The sequence below is a fragment of the Caenorhabditis briggsae genome (genome assembly GCF_000004555.2).
Source record: "Caenorhabditis briggsae complete genome, chrI, whole genome shotgun sequence".
In the NCBI taxonomy this organism is placed as follows: domain Eukaryota; kingdom Metazoa; phylum Nematoda; class Chromadorea; order Rhabditida; family Rhabditidae; genus Caenorhabditis; species Caenorhabditis briggsae.
Genome location: NC_013489.2, coordinates 14,929,056 through 14,945,823, shown reverse-complemented (window position 1 = coordinate 14,945,823; position 16,768 = coordinate 14,929,056). Strand labels below are relative to the sequence as shown.

Genomic DNA, 16,768 nt, shown 5'->3' with positions numbered 1-16,768 from the left:
TTTTTCAGCATAAAATACACTATTTTTCTTTATTTTTTTGATTATTTTTGGATCCTTCGCGCATTTAGCTTCCTTTTCACCCTTTTAAACATCAATTTCAGCCCGAAACCCTTAAATTCAGACCGGTTTCAGCGATTTTCTGCCGGTGGCCTAGAAAACCCCCAAAACTCATCCACCCGAAAAAAGTGCGCGAAATTGCGCACTTTGAAGTTTTCAAATTTTCTAATCGCATTTTTTCTTTTTCCGTTAAAATTTTGCCAATTTTCGGCAATTTTTCAGCTCCACTAACAAAAAACTCAAACTAAATGAGCTCTAAAGATGATCTTCTCGCGCAGGCAGTCGAAAAGTGAGCGGAAAAAAACAAAAATTCCAAAAAAAAACCACTTTTTCCAGCGATGCGAATTACAAAGAGCGTCTGTCGCTGATCAAGTCAAACGATGCGATCGATGCAAAGTTAGGATTCGTGAGATACACAGGGATACAGGAGAAGAAGGGATTCCTGATCAATATTCAGCCATCAGAGCTCGTCGATGAGCAGACTAAAGTCATCGTTTCCGTCGTCGACTACTTCTTTATCAGTGATATGGACGAGCGATTCAAAATCAGCTATCCGTTCCGCCCGTATTTCTACATTGCCACGTTGGACGGCTTCGAGTTCCAGGTCTCCAGCTATTTGTCGAAAAAGTATGGAGCACAGGCACAGGTCGAGCATATGGATAAGGAGGATTTGGACTTGGTAAGAGAGAGAGAGAGAGAGACGACTACAAATTACAAAAAAAACCCTAAAAATTGCGAAAATTGGCTGAAAAACGAGCTATGGCGAGTTTACTGAAACTAATCGACTACAAACTACAAATCGCGTGAAGCCTCAGTAAAATCTCTATATATTCTTACTGAGGCTTACAACGCTTTGTAGTTTGTAGTCACTTGAAAAATAACTCGCTTAAAACACCTGAAATTAGGTCAGTCTTGCCACGTAGACATTTTCTGGGGCCACAAGCTACAAAATATTTTAAGCCTCAGTAAAAATCTGAAGATTTTACGGAGGCTTAGGTCTTCTTGTAGTTTGTAGTCACTCAAATTTCCAGAATTTCTAGCTAAAAACTCACTTGCTAAACTCGCTCATTTGCTAAAATAGTCTCACTTGCTAAACTTCATTTGCTAAATTTTGATCATTTGCTAAAAATGAAAAAGTGGAAATTTTGCTGTTATTTGCTAATTTCAGTACTTTTTGACTGAATTTTTTACAGAATATTCCTGTTTTTGCTTTAAATTTTAGGCTTAGGCTTAAACACCTGTTATCCGGTAAGGAGTTTCAGCCTAAGCCTTCAATTTGAACAAATTTTCTATTTAGCAAATGATCAAAATTTAGCAAGTGAGCATTTAGCAAAAGATCATCAAGCTAATGAGTATTTGCCGCCTTATCGCGGGTAGTTTTAGACCGTTTGAAACCGTTTTTGGCTAGAAATGCTGGAAATTCCAAAGAATACAAACTACACGATTTTCCGGGGTTTTACTGATGCTTAAGGCTTCTTGTAGTTTGTAGCCATCAAAATTTCCAGTGTTTCTAGTCAGAAACGGTTCCGAACGCTTCGAAACTAGCCAAACTACGAAACTTCTAAGCCTCAGTAAAATCCTTCGTGTTTACTGAGGCTTAGAAAGTTTTGTAGTTTGTAGTCTGATCTTGAAAACGCCATAACTCAGCTAGTTTCAGACCTTTCAAAGCCGTTTTTGGATAGAATTGCTTGAAAATTCAGTGACTACAAACTACAAAATGTTCTAAGCCTCAGTAAACATTGTTTTTTTTTTCCAGAAAGACCATCTCTCGGGACTCAAAAAGACCTATATCAAGTTGTCGTTCACCAGCACCGTGGAAATGATGAAGATTCGGAAGGACCTAATGCCGCTAGTTCGAAAAAATACGGATCGAATCAAGAAAGAGTCGGCGTATGCGGATTATTTGGCCAGGAATCTGGGTGGAAAAGGAGGCTCTGGAACATCAGACGCCCAGTTGAATGGAGACATTCTGAATCAAATTGTGGACATTCGAGAGTACGACGTCCCATTTCACATGCGAGTTTCGATTGATGAGAAGATCTTCGTCGGCTTGTGGTACGATGTGAAGGGCGTTGGTCCGAATCGTGTGCCAACGATTAAACGCAAGGATTTGGCATTTTTCCATGCGAAACCTCGAGTGTTGGCCTTTGATATTGAAACCACAAAACTCCCCTTGAAATTCCCGGACCGGGAGTCTGATGAGATTATGATGATCTCCTATATGGTCGACGGTCGTGGCTTTTTGATTATCAATCGGGAAATCGTGTCCGCTGATATCAACGCGTTTGAGTATACGCCAAAAGCCGAGTACAAGGGAGAGTTCACCGTGTGGAATGAGAAGGACGAAACTGCGTTGATTCGCAAGTTCTTCGATCATTTTCTGCAGGTAAAATTGATTTTTTGATAGTTTGTAGTTTGTAGTGTAGGAGCCACTGAAATTAAAAAACAGTTCTGATGTCTTCAAAACTAGCCGAGTTATGGCGTTTTTAAAAAGAGACTACAAACTACGAAACTTCTAAGCCTCAGTAAACACTAAGGATTTTACTGAGGCTTAGAAATTTTTGTAGTTTGTAGCCACTGAAATTTTCATTATTTCTAGCCAAAAACGGTTCTGAAAGCTTCAAAATTAGCCGAGTTATGGCGTTCTCAAAATCAGGCTACAAACTACAGTAATTCCTAAGCCCCAGTAAACACTAAGAATCTTACATTCTTCTTGTAGTTTGTAGCCACTCAAATTTCGAGTATTTCTAAACAAAAAAGAATCTGAAAGCTTTAAAACTAGCCGAGATACGGCGCTTTGAAATGTTAGAGACTACATACTACAGAAATTTCTAAGCCTCAGTAAACGCTATGAACTTTACTGCGGTTTAGTGCTTCTTGTAGTTTGTAGTCAGAGTCTATATTTTCAAAACGCTGTATCTCGAGTAGTTTTCAACTATTTGAAACCGTTTTCGGATAGAATTGCTTCCAAATTCAGGAACTACAAACTACAAAATCCCATTTCTAGGTCCGTCCCACATTGTCGTCACCTACAACGGCGACTTTTTCGATTGGCCATTCGTCGAGGCTCGTGCGAAGATTCGTGGATTCAACATGGAAAAAGAGATTGGTTTCTCGAAGGACTCCGCAGACGAATACAAATCCCGTAACTGTATTCATATGGACGCCTTCCGTTGGGTCAAACGAGACTCCTATTTGCCAGTTGGATCTCAGAATTTGAAAGCAGTGACAAAAGCGAAATTACGATACGATCCAGTAGAAGTGGAGCCAGAATTGATGTGTAAAATGGCGAGAGAGCAGCCACAACAGCTGGCAAACTACTCGGTATCGGATGCAGTGTCCACTTATTATCTCTATATGAAATATGTCCACCAATTCATTTTCGCTTTATGCACAATTATTCCGTTGGGCGCTGATGATGTGCTCAGAAAAGGTTCTGGAACACTTTGCGAGGCACTTTTGATGGTCGAAGCGTTTCATAGTAATATTGTGTTTCCGAATAAGTACACTGGACCGGAAGAGACACGATTCAGTAAGGATGGACATCGTGTGGAGAGTGAGACATATGTTGGAGGACACGTCGAAGCGTTGGAGGCTGGCGTTTTCAGAGCGGATATTCCGGCGAGGTACTTTTGAAATACTAAAAGAAAATCGATGAAAAATGAGCTAATTTTCATCAAAAAGCCCTAAAAAATCAAAAACTTTGACGAGAATTGTCTGAAAACCCATTAATAACGACCTATTTCAAGTTTGGCAAGTTTAATGAGGCGAATCGACCACAAACTACAAAATTCTATAAGCCTCAGTAAAATTCATGTATTTTTACCGAGGCTTACACCGCTTTGTAGTTTGTAGTCACATGAAAAATCCCTTTTTTACGCAGTTTCCTTATGGAACAAGTAAAATTGTGTGAGACTAAAAACTAAAAAATTCTCTAAGCCTCAGTAAACTTGCAATTCAGCTCAAAATAGACCGATTTTTAGCCAATTTTTTTCCGGTTTTCTTGCTAAAAACAATTTTTCCAGATTCCGTCTCTCTGTCGACGCGCTGGAGCAGCTAAAATCCGAAGTTCCCGAGACGCTGCGCAAAGAATTGGCTCGTGAGTTCGAAGTTTCACTGGACCATGTGGAGAATTTCGAGCAACAGTGCGCCGAGGTCGAGGAGGCGTTCGATGGCTTGATCGCTGTCCCGAATCGTCTCGAGAATCCACGAATCTACCATTTGGACGTCGGCGCCATGTACCCGAATATCATTTTGACGAATCGTCTACAGCCATGTGCAATGGTGAACGAAGAGATTTGCATGGGATGCTCATTCAATATGCCAGACGCCGAGTGTAAAAGGACAATGGCATGGGAGTGGAGAGGAGAGCTCAGTAAGACGAAGAATCTTTCTAAATTCTTTTCTAAATTCCGAAATTCCTATTTTCAGCACCAGCGACACGTGGAGAATACCAGCAAATCATGCAGCAGTTGGAGGCGGAGTCATTCGGAAAACCACCAAAACATTTTCATATGCTGGAACGGGCGGAACGAGAGGCGATTGAGATGAAGCGTGTGAAGGATTACAGTAGACGAGTGTACGGAAAGACGCATCTGACGAAGCTAGAGATGCGAGAGACGATGATTTGTCAGAGGGAGAATCATTTCTATGTGGAGACGGTGAAGGCGTTCCGTGATAGGCGATATGAGTATAAGGATATGTTGAAGAAGGCGAAGGGAAGGTTCGATCAGGCACAAGCCGAGAATGATCTTGCTACAGTGGCCACGTCGAAATGTAGGTCATTTGCAATTGTATGTAGTTTGTAGCCAATGAAATTTCCAGTGTTCCTAGCCAAAAACAGCTCTGAAAGCTTTGAAACTAACCGAGTTATGGCGTTTTCAAAATAAGACTACAAACTACAAAAATCCAGAGCCTCAGTAAGCGCTAAGGATTTTACTGAGGCCTAGATCTTCTTGTAGTTTGTAGCCACTGATATTTCCAGTGTTCCTAGCCAAAAACGGGTCTGAAAGCTTTGAAACTAACCGAGTTATTGCGATTTCAAATTGAGACTACAAACTACAGAACTTCGAAGCCTCATTAAACACTGAATGCACCAGCAGGATTCTGATGAGGTCTAGGGATTTTCGTAGGTTGGAGGCACTAAAATTTCCAGTATTCCTAGCAAAAAACGGTTCTGAAAGCTTCGAAACTGGCGGAGTTATAGCGTTTTCAAAAACAGACTACAAACTACAAAAATTTCTAAGCCTCGGTAAACACTAAGGATTTTACTGAGACCTAGGTTTCAGTTTAGGCGTTCTAATTCTGGAATTTTCAGTGGAAATGGTGCTCTATGAATCCCTGCAACTCGCCCATAAGTGTATCCTCAACTCGTTCTACGGCTACGTGATGCGAAAAGGCTCTCGATGGTACTCAATGGAAATGGCTGGAATTGTGTGTCATACCGGCGCCAATATCATCAAAGAAGCCCGGAAGCTAGTGGATAAGATCGGAAAACCCCTGGAACTGGATACTGACGGCATTTGGTGTCTAATCCCGGCGTCGTTCCCGGAAAATGTCACATTCAAGCTCAAAAACCACAAGAGAAATCAGGTCACCGTATCCTATCCAGGAGCGATGCTCAACGCTTTGGTTTACGAGGGATTCACTAATCATCAATATTTTACACTTCAAAAAGATGGGTCCTATTTGAAATCCTCGGAAAATTCGATTTATTTCGAAGTGGACGGTCCATATCAGTGTATGGTGTTGCCAGCGTCGAAAGAAGAAGGAAAGAAGCTTAAAAAGAGATATGCAGTGTTCAATCTAGATGGATCACTGGCTGAGATGAAAGGATTTGAGTTGAAGAGACGTGGAGAGCTGAACATCATCAAACACTTCCAAAGTCATGTTTTCAAGACGTTTTTGAATGGAAAAACGCTGGAAGAGACGTATAAAGCGGTGGCTGGTGATGCGAATCACTGGTTGGATATTCTACATTCGCACGGCGAGGAGATTTCGGATGAGGAGCTGTTCGATTTGATTTCTGAGAATAGAAGTATGTCACGGAAGCTGGAGGACTATGGATCTCAAAAGAGTACCTCGATTAGTACAGCCAAACGACTCGCCGAGTTCCTGGGAGATGATATGGTCAAGGATGCAGGTCTCGCGTGTATGTTCATCATTTCTCGACACCCAGTTGGCGCCCCAGTGACAGAAAGAGCTATTCCAGTAGCGATTTTCAAAGCTGACTCGAAGGTTAAATCCCATTATATTCGAAAATGGACGAAACAGCAGGATTACGACGAGGACACTGATATTCGGGATATGTTGGACTGGGATTATTATATCGAGCGATTCGGAAGTTGTATTCAGAAGATTATTACGATTCCAGCGGCGCTGCAAGGAGTGGTGAATCCGGTGCCACGTGTACCGCATCCAGATTGGCTGCAGAACAAGATACGGAATAAGTTAGTGATGTGAAAACGCGAAATTTTGAAATCCGGAATTTTCACGTGAAAAATATCGATTTACGTGAATTTCGGAATTTTCACGTGAAATTTGAAAATTCTGAAATTTCACGTCAAATTTCAATTTAGGCAATTTTCACGTGAAAAATATATTGATTTACGTGAATTCCTGAATTTTCACGTGAAAATTAATTTTTCTGAAAATTCTTAAAATTTCTGAAATTCTGAAATTCCCCCCAAATTTCCAGAGTTGACGCTCACAAACAGCCACGTATCAACCAGATCTTCGCCGCGTGCCAAAAACCGAGTACCTCGAACAACACACTGGAAAACGGAAAACGCAGAAGAAGCCCCGATGTCGACAGTTCAGATGACGTCATCGCTGAAGACGTGGATAGTCAGGAAGGGGATAAGGAGAATCTAGCGAAGAGAAAGAAGGCTGTGGAGACGAAAAAGAACCAGGAAGCAGAGGTTCTGGAGAAGAAGACGCTGGTGGATCACGGATTCGATGATTGGCTTGGATTCTTGAAGAAGAAGTGGAGGATTCAACGAAAGGAGAGAAAGAATCAATTGAAGACGGCAAGAGATTCAGATGCAGTGGATACAATTGTTCGTGGAGCGCGGGAGGCTGAGAGCGAGAGAGAATGGCACATTTTGAGTGTCGAGCCAACCGCTGATTCCTCATTTTTCAATGTATGGATGTCGGTTCAAGGACAGATGCAGAAATTGACCCTGAAAGTTGGCAGGAAGATTCTGGTAGATTCCCGCGCGCCACGTGGCAATCGAGAAACCGTTCGACGCGTCTTGCCACACCACAAACCTCCTGGATATCTCTACGAATTCAAGACAGATGAGGCTCAGCTAACCGCGCTCATGGATAAGCTCTACTCAGAAACGTGTAGCTCGACGATCGATGGAATTTATGAATCGGAAGTTCCCACTGAATTCCGAGCTGTCCTCCAACTCGGATCTACAGTACGCCCGGACCACGGTGTCTCTCTTGGAGGCCACCAGTTGACACTGGAGAGCTTGAGACCAATGGAAAAGATGAGCTATCTTCCAAACGAGCAAAATATCCGAACAATTTTCCTCTACAAGTTTTCCCAGGACACTCGGCACGTCTACTCGCTGATAGACACTTCCGGATCTGCCGCTTACTTATATGTCGTGAATTCTGGAGATGTACAGCTACCAAATATGGATGCTTTGTATACCAGTGCCTATAACAAAATCATGTCTACAGAACGTGGCCAACTGTGTAAAACCCCCGAGAAGATGCAATTCACTGTAAAGCGATTCTCTTCGAATGAAGAATGCGAACGTCAGCTTGGCCGTGCTTTGAGAGCCTTCCGAGAGTTCTCCTCAAAAACTGCCGTTGTCCTTCTCCTCTCCGACACTGAACCATTGAGATTAGCCCGGAAAATCCCAAATCTGGGTTTATTCCCAAATGTACAACTTCATATCACCGAACCCTCGTCTCTTCTCAACCAAATAGACTGGCAAAAAGTGGTGGCTCGCCGGGTCCTTCAACACTATTTCAACAGCTTCTTCTTCCTCACAGACTACCTGGAATGGGCTCGTTATCTTCGTGTTCCCCTCGGCAACCTTCCTGCTGACCACGCCCTCTTTGGTCTTGATCTACTGTATGCTAGACATTTGAAAAAGTCGGGACACGCGTTATGGGCGACGAAATCGAGCAGACCGGATCTTGGAGGCAAGGAATTGGATGATATTCGATTATCGATTGATTGGAATCCCCTCTCTGTTGATGACACTGTGCTTCTGAATCGAGAGACGTTCTGTGAGACGGCTTGTGTGGAATTGCAGCTGAGCGCAGTTGCGGTGACAGCGTTGGTACAAAGAAGTCGTGTTCTAGAAGCTGAAGGTGCGGATGACGTGGTAACTTTCGATTCAATGAATACGATTGCTCAGCAGTCGGTAACAGGAGGAACCCAGAATTCGATCGCTTGCTACGACGAAGAGCCGCCGTTGACGCATCGATTAAGATTCTGAAGCAAATGCTGACAGAATGCGTTCGACACATTGCTCATCAGGGAAATCGACATGCTGATGAGGTGGTGATGACGGTATCCAGATGGTTGAATACGCGATCCGCTCTACTTTTTGATTCGGCGCTTACCAGAAGTATTTCGGTTTTGGAGAGTAAACTGGTGCTGCTCTTGTGTGCTGAATGTGAGAGAATCGGGGCAAAAGTCATCCATGCGACGGCCCAGAAGTTGGTGCTGAATACTGGAAAAATGACAAGTGAGGAGGCGAAGGGATTCGTGGAGATGTTGATTCTATCGCTGAGTACTAATGTCGTCTTCGCGGCACTTCATATTACGCCAGTCAAGTTTTTCGATTCGATGCTCTGGATGGATGCACACAATCATACCGGAATTTGTATTGTTGATGGGGTGAGAATGGGAGTTTTTGGAGAAAAAAATTAGCCAAAAATCAGTTAGACGACTTTACTGAGGCTTATAAAAATGTGTAGTTTGTAGTCTTTAAAATTCCCAGGATTTCTATCCAAAAACGGTTTCATACAGTCTAAAACTAGCCAAGTTATGGTGATTTGAAAATGTAGAGACTACAAACTACAAAAAGACCTAAGCCTCAGTAAAATCCTCAATGTTTACTGAGGCTTAACGTTTTTGTAGTTTGTAGTCTTTGAAATTTCCAGGATTTCTATACAAAAACAGTTCCAAATAGTCTAAAGTTATGATGCTTTGAAAATTGAGAGACTACAAACTACAAGAAAACCTAAAAATCAGTAAATCCTCAATGCTTACTGAGGCTAAGAGAGTTGTGTAGTCTGTAGTCCTCAAAATTTCCTGCATTTCTATCCAAAAACGAATCTAAACCGTCTAAAACTAGCCAAGTTATGGCGCTTTGAAAATTGAGAGACTACAACCTACAAAAAACTTAAGCCTCAGTAAAATCCTTAATGTTTACTGAGGCTTAGAAGTGTTTGTAGTTTGTAGTCTAGCTTTAAACCGCAATCATTCGGCTAGTTTCAAAGCGTTCAGAACTGTTGTTGGCTAGGAATACTGGAAATTTCAGTGGCTAGAAGCACAGTCAATGTATGGTTAATGTAGACTATATTCTGAATAATTCCAGGATTCTGATTCTCCTGACGTCATCGACGACTCCGTTCCAACCTCCTCTTCCTCCCAACCCCAAGCCACGCGTCAATTCGAGACCACAGCCATCTGGAAAATCGCTGAGGAGATGCCAGATGAATCGAATATTCGTGATGAGTTCCTCCAAATGATCGGCGCCTTTATTCTCGAATTTCTCGAGACCAATCGAGAAGTTCAATTCGATACGGAATCGGCGGCGACGTTCCGCGCCGACGTCATCTCTCAGAAAATCTCGCATCGGTTGTATCGTGTCGTCAATAAGCTGGTGCATAACAACGCAGAAAGTGCACATTGTGCCACGTATCTTGTCAATGCCATCTGCCGAGCACTCTCCTGTGATCAGACGTCTCAATTGGCTGTTGAAGGCGTAAGGGATAATGCGAGACGCCTTCTCCATAATGTTGTGGGTAAGTGATAAGTTAAACCGCGCTAAAGACGCACCAGCCAGCTGTTTGAAGCGCCAGAGGCGCGGGAAACAGTTTGGTATATAGTAAAATGTAAAGTACCGTATATAGTACAATGTACCATATACAGTACTATATATAACGCCATATATAGCAAAATGCAAAGTACCATCAATCAACCCCCAATAATCATTTTTCAGTTGAAGTCGACATGACACCACTCCGCCAGACGACCCTCTTCGTCTCCAACGTCTTCTGCAGTTCGTGTTCTCAGGCGTCGAACGTCTTCTTGTCGTCGACAGACGAGATTCTCACGTGCACCACGTGTCAGAGTGTGAGTTTTGCAAAAAATTCTAGAGATAAATCGGTTGAAATGAGCTTGAGAGAGACTACAAACTACAGAAATTCTACTTTTTTGAAAAATTTCACTTGATCCAGAATTTGAGAAAAATAATTTTACGTTAAAAAAAAGGTAGGTCATGACCTAGAAAAAAGTAGGTCATGACTCAGAAAAAACCAGGTCATGACTTAGAAAAAAGTGGGTCAGGACCTAGAAAAAGTGGGCCATGACCTAGAAAAATTAGGTCGTGACCTAGAAAAAAGTAGTTCATGACCTGGAAAAAACTAGGTCATGACCTAGAAAAATTAGGTCGTGACCTAGAAAAAACTAGGTTGTGACCTAGAAAAAAGTAGGTCATGACCTAGAAAAAAGTAGGTCATGACCTAGAAAACCTAGAAAACCTAGAAAAAACTAGGTCATGACCTGGAAAAAACTAGGTCGTGACCTAGAAAAAACTAGATCATGTCCTAGAAAAATTAGGTCGTGACCTAGAAAAATTAGGTCATGGCCTAGAGAAAAGTAGGTCGTGACCTAGTTTTTTAAAATCAAATTTTTAAAAAATTAACTTTTTTCTCCCGTGAAATTAATATGAAAATTGGCTGAAAATGGTCAAAAATAGGCTGAAAAGCCTTAAAATTAGCCCGAAATACCCTAAAATGGCTCAAAAAATTTCTGAAAGGGGCTTTTCCAGACTGTTTTGGACCGTTTTAGATCATTTTTGGACTATTTTAGACCATTTTTGAACCATTTTAGACCATTTTTTGGGCCAGTTCAGACCGTTTTTGGCCTATATTAGACCATTTTTAGACCAAAAAATTAATACAAGCAGCCAGAATTTCTTTAAAAATAAGTCAAAAATGTTTCCTTCCAGAAGCTCAACTCCGACGTCATCGACATGATGATCTGTGATCGTCTGAATCAACTCCTAACCGCCTACCAGATCCAGGATCATCAGTGTGCCAAGTGCAGATCCGTTCGCCACGACACCCTACCCCTCTACTGTGAATGCTGTTCTCCATTTAACCCTCAAATCACTCCATCGCAATTAAAACACGAGGCGACGACTGTCGAGACTGTCGCCAACATTCGAAACTTCACACTGAGCTCCGAGCTTGCCACGTGGATTCTGAAAATGGTGGTGTGAACTTGGTTCGCCTAATAGGCTATCGAAAAAAAATATATTTTGTGAATGTTGAAATAATTTCGGGTCACCTTTGGTTTCATTTTCTGTGGTCTAATTTTCAAAATAAATTCGCTTTATTGGAGAAAAAAAGAAAGCAAAAAAAGAGAACTGCAATAAGCTTGGGTCAAAAAATAATTCAAAAAAAAAAAAGAATTCAAAAAGCCATAGCAACAAAAACTAAGAGGGTAGAAACGAGGAATCCATCGTAATTTGGGACTCCGCCCACCGCCACTTTTCGTTTCTCGATTTCTTCTTTGAGCTCATCCAAACTGATTCCTTCGTCCGCCCACATTGCTTGCTCGTTGCATTTATTGGTTCCATCACAACAGCATAGTCGCCCTTTCATTCGAATTGGCTCTTCGGTAGCGTCTTCTCCTTCTTCGGGGTCCTGAGAAGGGTTTCTTTGGTTTTGGTTATCTTGGTTTAGGGGAGAGGGGGTCGGGAAATTGGTTTATCTCAGTTCCCAGGTCAGATATCAAGAAATGTTCAACTAGTAAAATGTGTAAAATTGAATTTCACACATTTCACCATTTGGGAACTTTTGGCTAGCTATTTTGAGAATCTTGATAATGAGAGCCCAATGGTTGGGTGGCCGAGGGGGGAGGAGTCTCCGAGGTGGTAGTAGTTTTAGAGGGGGGAAAATTGTTGACACGATTAGATTACTGTAGATTGAGACAGATTTCCTATGATGTGTGATGATATCCTGGGATTACTGTAGTTTTTACACATTTTGCTAATTTATCGCCTTTTGCTAGCTTTCAATTGGATCTAGACAGACAAGTCTTAGGGGCAAGGGTATTCTGACTTTGACCTTAATTATCTAGATTCCTGTAAAAGATCTCAAAAAGTAGTCAACTGATAAAATGCGTAGAATGAAATTTTACACATTTTTCTAGTTGGTGGTTTTTGGCTAGGTATTCTAGGAATATTGATAATTAGGACCAAAGAAACCAGTTGTTGGGATGGCAAGGGGGGGAGGTAGTTTGGACTTCCATTATCTCGCTTCCTATGAGAGATCTCAAAAAGTGGTCAACTAGTAAAATGTGTAAAAAGAAATTCTACACATATTACTAGTTGAAAACGTTTTTCTAGCTTTCAAATGAACCTAGATAGATAGGTAAGCCCAAAAAAGTAGCGACAAGGCGCAGCACGGCCAGACTCGGCTATGTCATGGCTCGTAACTTTGTTCATTGTCAAGATACCGTTTTCCAAATAGTATCATTTCGTAGTGCTCGTTGAGTTCTACCATATCTAGTTTAGTTGGTTCCAGAATCTTGATTATGAAGGAAGCAATTGCAAAGCCCGCGAAGGTCCGACAGGGCCCGGTTTAAACAAACCACAACTTGTGTGGCTGTGTGCAAAGGGGGGGGGGTTCCTGTAAAGGATCTCCAATAGTGACTAACAGATGAAATTTGTAAAATTCAGTTTTACATATTTTTCTAATTGGCCGCTTTTTGATAGCTTTCAAATGAAGAGGAAGCTAAATAGACAAGTTTAAAGGACAAGGGGTGCATGCCAACTTTAACCTTAGTTATCTCATCTGTTAAAGATAGCAACAAGTGATCAACTAGTAAAATATGTAGAATCAAATGCTACACATTTTTCTAGTTGACCACTTTTTAAAAATCTTTTACAGTAACCGAGGTAAGCTCCGCCCAATTCCACTTACCTGATCGAAAGTGTAGTCGATACACAGACTTCTGGTTCCATTGACTTTTGGCTGATCCTTAAGAATCTCCGAACAGCTCGGCATCTCAGCCATTCGTTTTGTTTCTCTCCATTTCGTATTATTTTGGAATTGATCGTCCTCGTTTTTCGACATGAAATGCATCACCATTTTTCGAGAATGACACCCACGGGTTACTGTAGTTGGGCCACCGTCCTCTTCGGCGGTTAGAAGCGAGTAGCAGTACGGATCGTCGCTGGAATTTTGTTGAGGGGTTTTTCTGGGTGTTGAATTTGGATTTCGGGATATCAAGCTTGGTATTTTTAAGCCGTCTAGTCGTGCTTGGATTTTAGGATCTCAATTTTGCCATGTTCAAGCCAAGTCTACTGAACACTGTCTGGTAGAGCGTGATTGCATTTTTGCTGAAGTGAGAAAAATTACCCGCTTTCAAGTCCCTACAAAAGTGCTTCAGAATGTTTCAATTTTTCTGAAATTTTCAGAATGTAATGACCAAAACTAGAGCTTCATTTTTGTAGTCAACGACTTTTCTGAAAAATGTGGTCCTAGGGAGATATGCCACGTGGAAGAGGACATACCTGGAGGCACATCCACCAACGCCCACGAGGGGTAGGCTCTTCCACATGGCATATCTCATATCTAGGACCAAATTCTTCAGAAAAGTCGTTGACTACAAAAATGAAGCTCTAGTTTTGTTTAGTATATTCTGAAAATTTCAGAAAAATTGACAATTTTGGAGTGATTTTTCAGGGACGTTCTCGACTAGCACACTTTTTTCTGAAGCAATATTGCTCTACTAGACAGTGTCTACTCTACAGTGTTTACTAGCCACTCACCATGGTCTAAACAGTCGAGGATCTTCATTAGGTACCTCCATGGAATTGACACACTGCTGTCCGTGTGCATATTTCGGTGGGACACCAATGAATCCGAGATTACACCCGTCCGCATCGTTACAACAACAAACCGATGAGTTGTCTCGAGCGAAACATCCAGATGACTTTTTGTTTTTTAGTTGTTCTTGGGATACACAGAAGCCGTCGTCGTCACAGTTGAAGATGCCAGATGACTTGTTATGGAAACACCATCCCCAGATGTTGTGTCCACGACACCAACTCTAAAAATTGGGATTTGTAGTTTGTAGTTGTTGTTGGCTAGCTATGCGGTATGCAAACCATTTTCCGGAGTCTGGAGCTCGACTGTCAAGTTTCCGATCACTTTGAAACTTTTGGATGGTGTAAAACAGACCTAGATTGAAAACTTTGCATTCACAGCGGTTTTTGAAAATTCCTAGTTTTTCAGCTATTTGCCGATTTCTGAAAGACATCTGTTCTTGTGCTGAAAACATGAAAAACAGGTGTCTTTCAGAAATCAGCTAATATCTGAAAAACTAGGAATTCTCGAAAAATTCGGTGAATGCAAAGTGTCCAATCTAGGTCTGTTTTACATTTTCCAAAATTTTCAAAGTGATCGGAAAATTGAAAATGGACAAACTGATGGATCAGACAATCCTAATTTTTTCGGGTTCTCACAGCGGGAACTGACCACTTTTCAGCTCTAATCTTTTGCTCCCAACTTTTTTTGATTCGGTTCGAAATTTTCAGAATATACTAAACAAAACTAAAGCTTCATTTTTGTAGTTGACAACTTTTCCTGAAAATCAAGTCCTGAGGAGATATACCACGCAATGAGCCCACCAGGAGGCGCACCCACCAATGTCCAACGGGGGTAGGCGCTTCCACATGGCATATCTCCCTAGGACCAAATTTTTCGAAAAAGTTGTCAACTACAAAATTAAAGCTCTAATTCTGTATAGTATTTTTTGAGAATTTCAAAAAAATAGTGATTTTGAAAGGCTATTGTAGGGGCCTAATCTCACTAGGGAAGGTTGTAACTGGGGTATGGGACTTTGATATGAGGCCTATATCATTCGAAAGCTGAGAATAAGACATTTTCAAATATATATTCAGATTTTGCTGCGGACATTCCAGCTCCGAGAAAATCGAATTTGAAATTTGGCTGAAATTCGAATATTTTGAGGGCCAGATCTCCCCCCTTTCTTATATGCATTGTGGAACTAGTTGAAAGCAGCGACTGGCGGTAACTGACTAGGGTTGGGTTCGATTCCTCTCTCCTTTGTTTGTTTTTGTTTTTGTTTTTGGTCTTTGTGGAAATCTTCAAAATGTTCCGAACACATTTTTCAAAAAAAAATTTCATTTTGATACTGAAAAATTGTACTTTCTTAAATGTTTTAAGTAATATCTAGTTTTTGACTATTTCGTTAATCAACACTAAACACTTTCACACAGCTTTTGTTTGTCAAAGTTCATAAGGATGGTTCGTTTTAAGAGCCACACATCAATCAGACATGATTTGTGTCTATGATTTCTCAAATTTTGAGTATTACTGGGCGATCATCGTAGTACTACGGTTTGTTGAAAACCAGAAAAAGAATCAAAACGTCTTGATCCCGAGAAGAAAATAGGTTATCAAATTTTGTAAAAAACCTAATTTGCTTGTTCTTTTTCGTTTAATACCTTTTCAGCCGAAAAAAAAATTTCAAAAATTTTCAAAAAAAAAGTCAAGGGGGTACCCCATGGAACTTTTTTTCAAAATTTTTTTCTGAAAAAAAAAACTCTTAATCTTGGTCACATTGTACAGAAACTTCTAAATTTGCGATCACAATCAAAAAAAACATCCAAAATATTTTGTAAACCATTAACTTTCTATTCTCAAAAGTCGAAAAGTGTTTGAAAAAATGACTCAAAAATAGTTTTCAAAAGCGTGTAACCACAATTTCAAACAGTTTCAGAGAACACAGTATGATCCTGTAAGTTTTTCATGTTTTTTCAAAAAAAAATTTTTTTGGAAAAAAATCACCATGGGGTCCCCCCTTTGCTTTTTCAAAAATGAGATTTCAAACTCGATTTTCTCGAATATGGTAACTCCGCAGCAAAATCGAAATACATTTTTGAAAATGTCTCATTTTCAGCTTTCTAATGATATAGGTCCCATAACGAAGTCCCATACCCCACAAACAACCTTCCCTAGTCAGAAAATCACTTTTTGAGCTATTTGTTGTCAACCGGCTCTTAAAATTGGTAGTTTGTAGTGCTTGGGTTGGCTTACTTACACTGGCATGCAAAAAGTTCCAACCCATACAAAGTAAAAGTATAGTAATCCTCAATTTATTTCAAAAAATATGGACAAACAGACACACAGATAGATTAGAAAATCCTAATTTTTACGGGTTTTCAGTGGAAAATTGATTATTTTTGAGCTATAATTTTCTGTGGACAACTGTATGGCGATTTTTCTCAAAACTTCGGATTATACTGAACAAAACTAAAGCTTCATTTTTGTAGTTGACAACTTTCTTGAAAAATTAGGTCCTGAGGAGATAAGCCACGTGGAAATGATCACATCAGGAGGCGCACCCACCAACGCGCACCAGGGGCGGGCCATTCCACGTGGCATATCTCCCTAGGACTTAATTTTCAAAAAANNT

At 40.9% G+C, this 16,768-nt stretch overlaps 2 protein-coding genes across 2 annotated transcripts in view; one reads left to right on the top strand and one right to left on the bottom strand.

The window, feature by feature from the left end:
• Window positions 1–305: 305 nt before the first annotated feature.
• Window positions 306–11,537, top strand: CBG19758 (the record flags this gene model as incomplete). Its single annotated transcript, XM_045241585.1, has 13 exons — window positions 306–346; window positions 394–736; window positions 1,814–2,443; window positions 3,065–3,127; window positions 3,178–3,683; window positions 4,083–4,432; window positions 4,489–4,833; window positions 5,375–6,506; window positions 6,755–8,391; window positions 8,439–8,923; window positions 9,627–10,056; window positions 10,254–10,420; window positions 11,265–11,537. 13 exons carry the CDS (start codon window positions 306–308, stop codon window positions 11,535–11,537), a joined length of 6,402 nt encoding a protein of 2,133 aa, XP_045096868.1.
• A 193-nt stretch (window positions 11,538–11,730) lies between these two features.
• Window positions 11,731–16,768, bottom strand: part of Cbr-mtd-1 — a gene marked incomplete at both ends in the record, with an annotated part of 5,550 nt that continues 512 nt past the window's right edge. Inside the window, 3 exons of the mRNA XM_045241584.1 lie at window positions 11,731–11,964; window positions 13,246–13,522; window positions 14,331–14,377. Of these exons, the coding sequence (XP_045096869.1) occupies window positions 11,731–11,964; window positions 13,246–13,522; window positions 14,331–14,377 (558 nt within the window). The remainder of the gene's footprint in view (window positions 11,965–13,245; window positions 13,523–14,330; window positions 14,378–16,768) is intronic.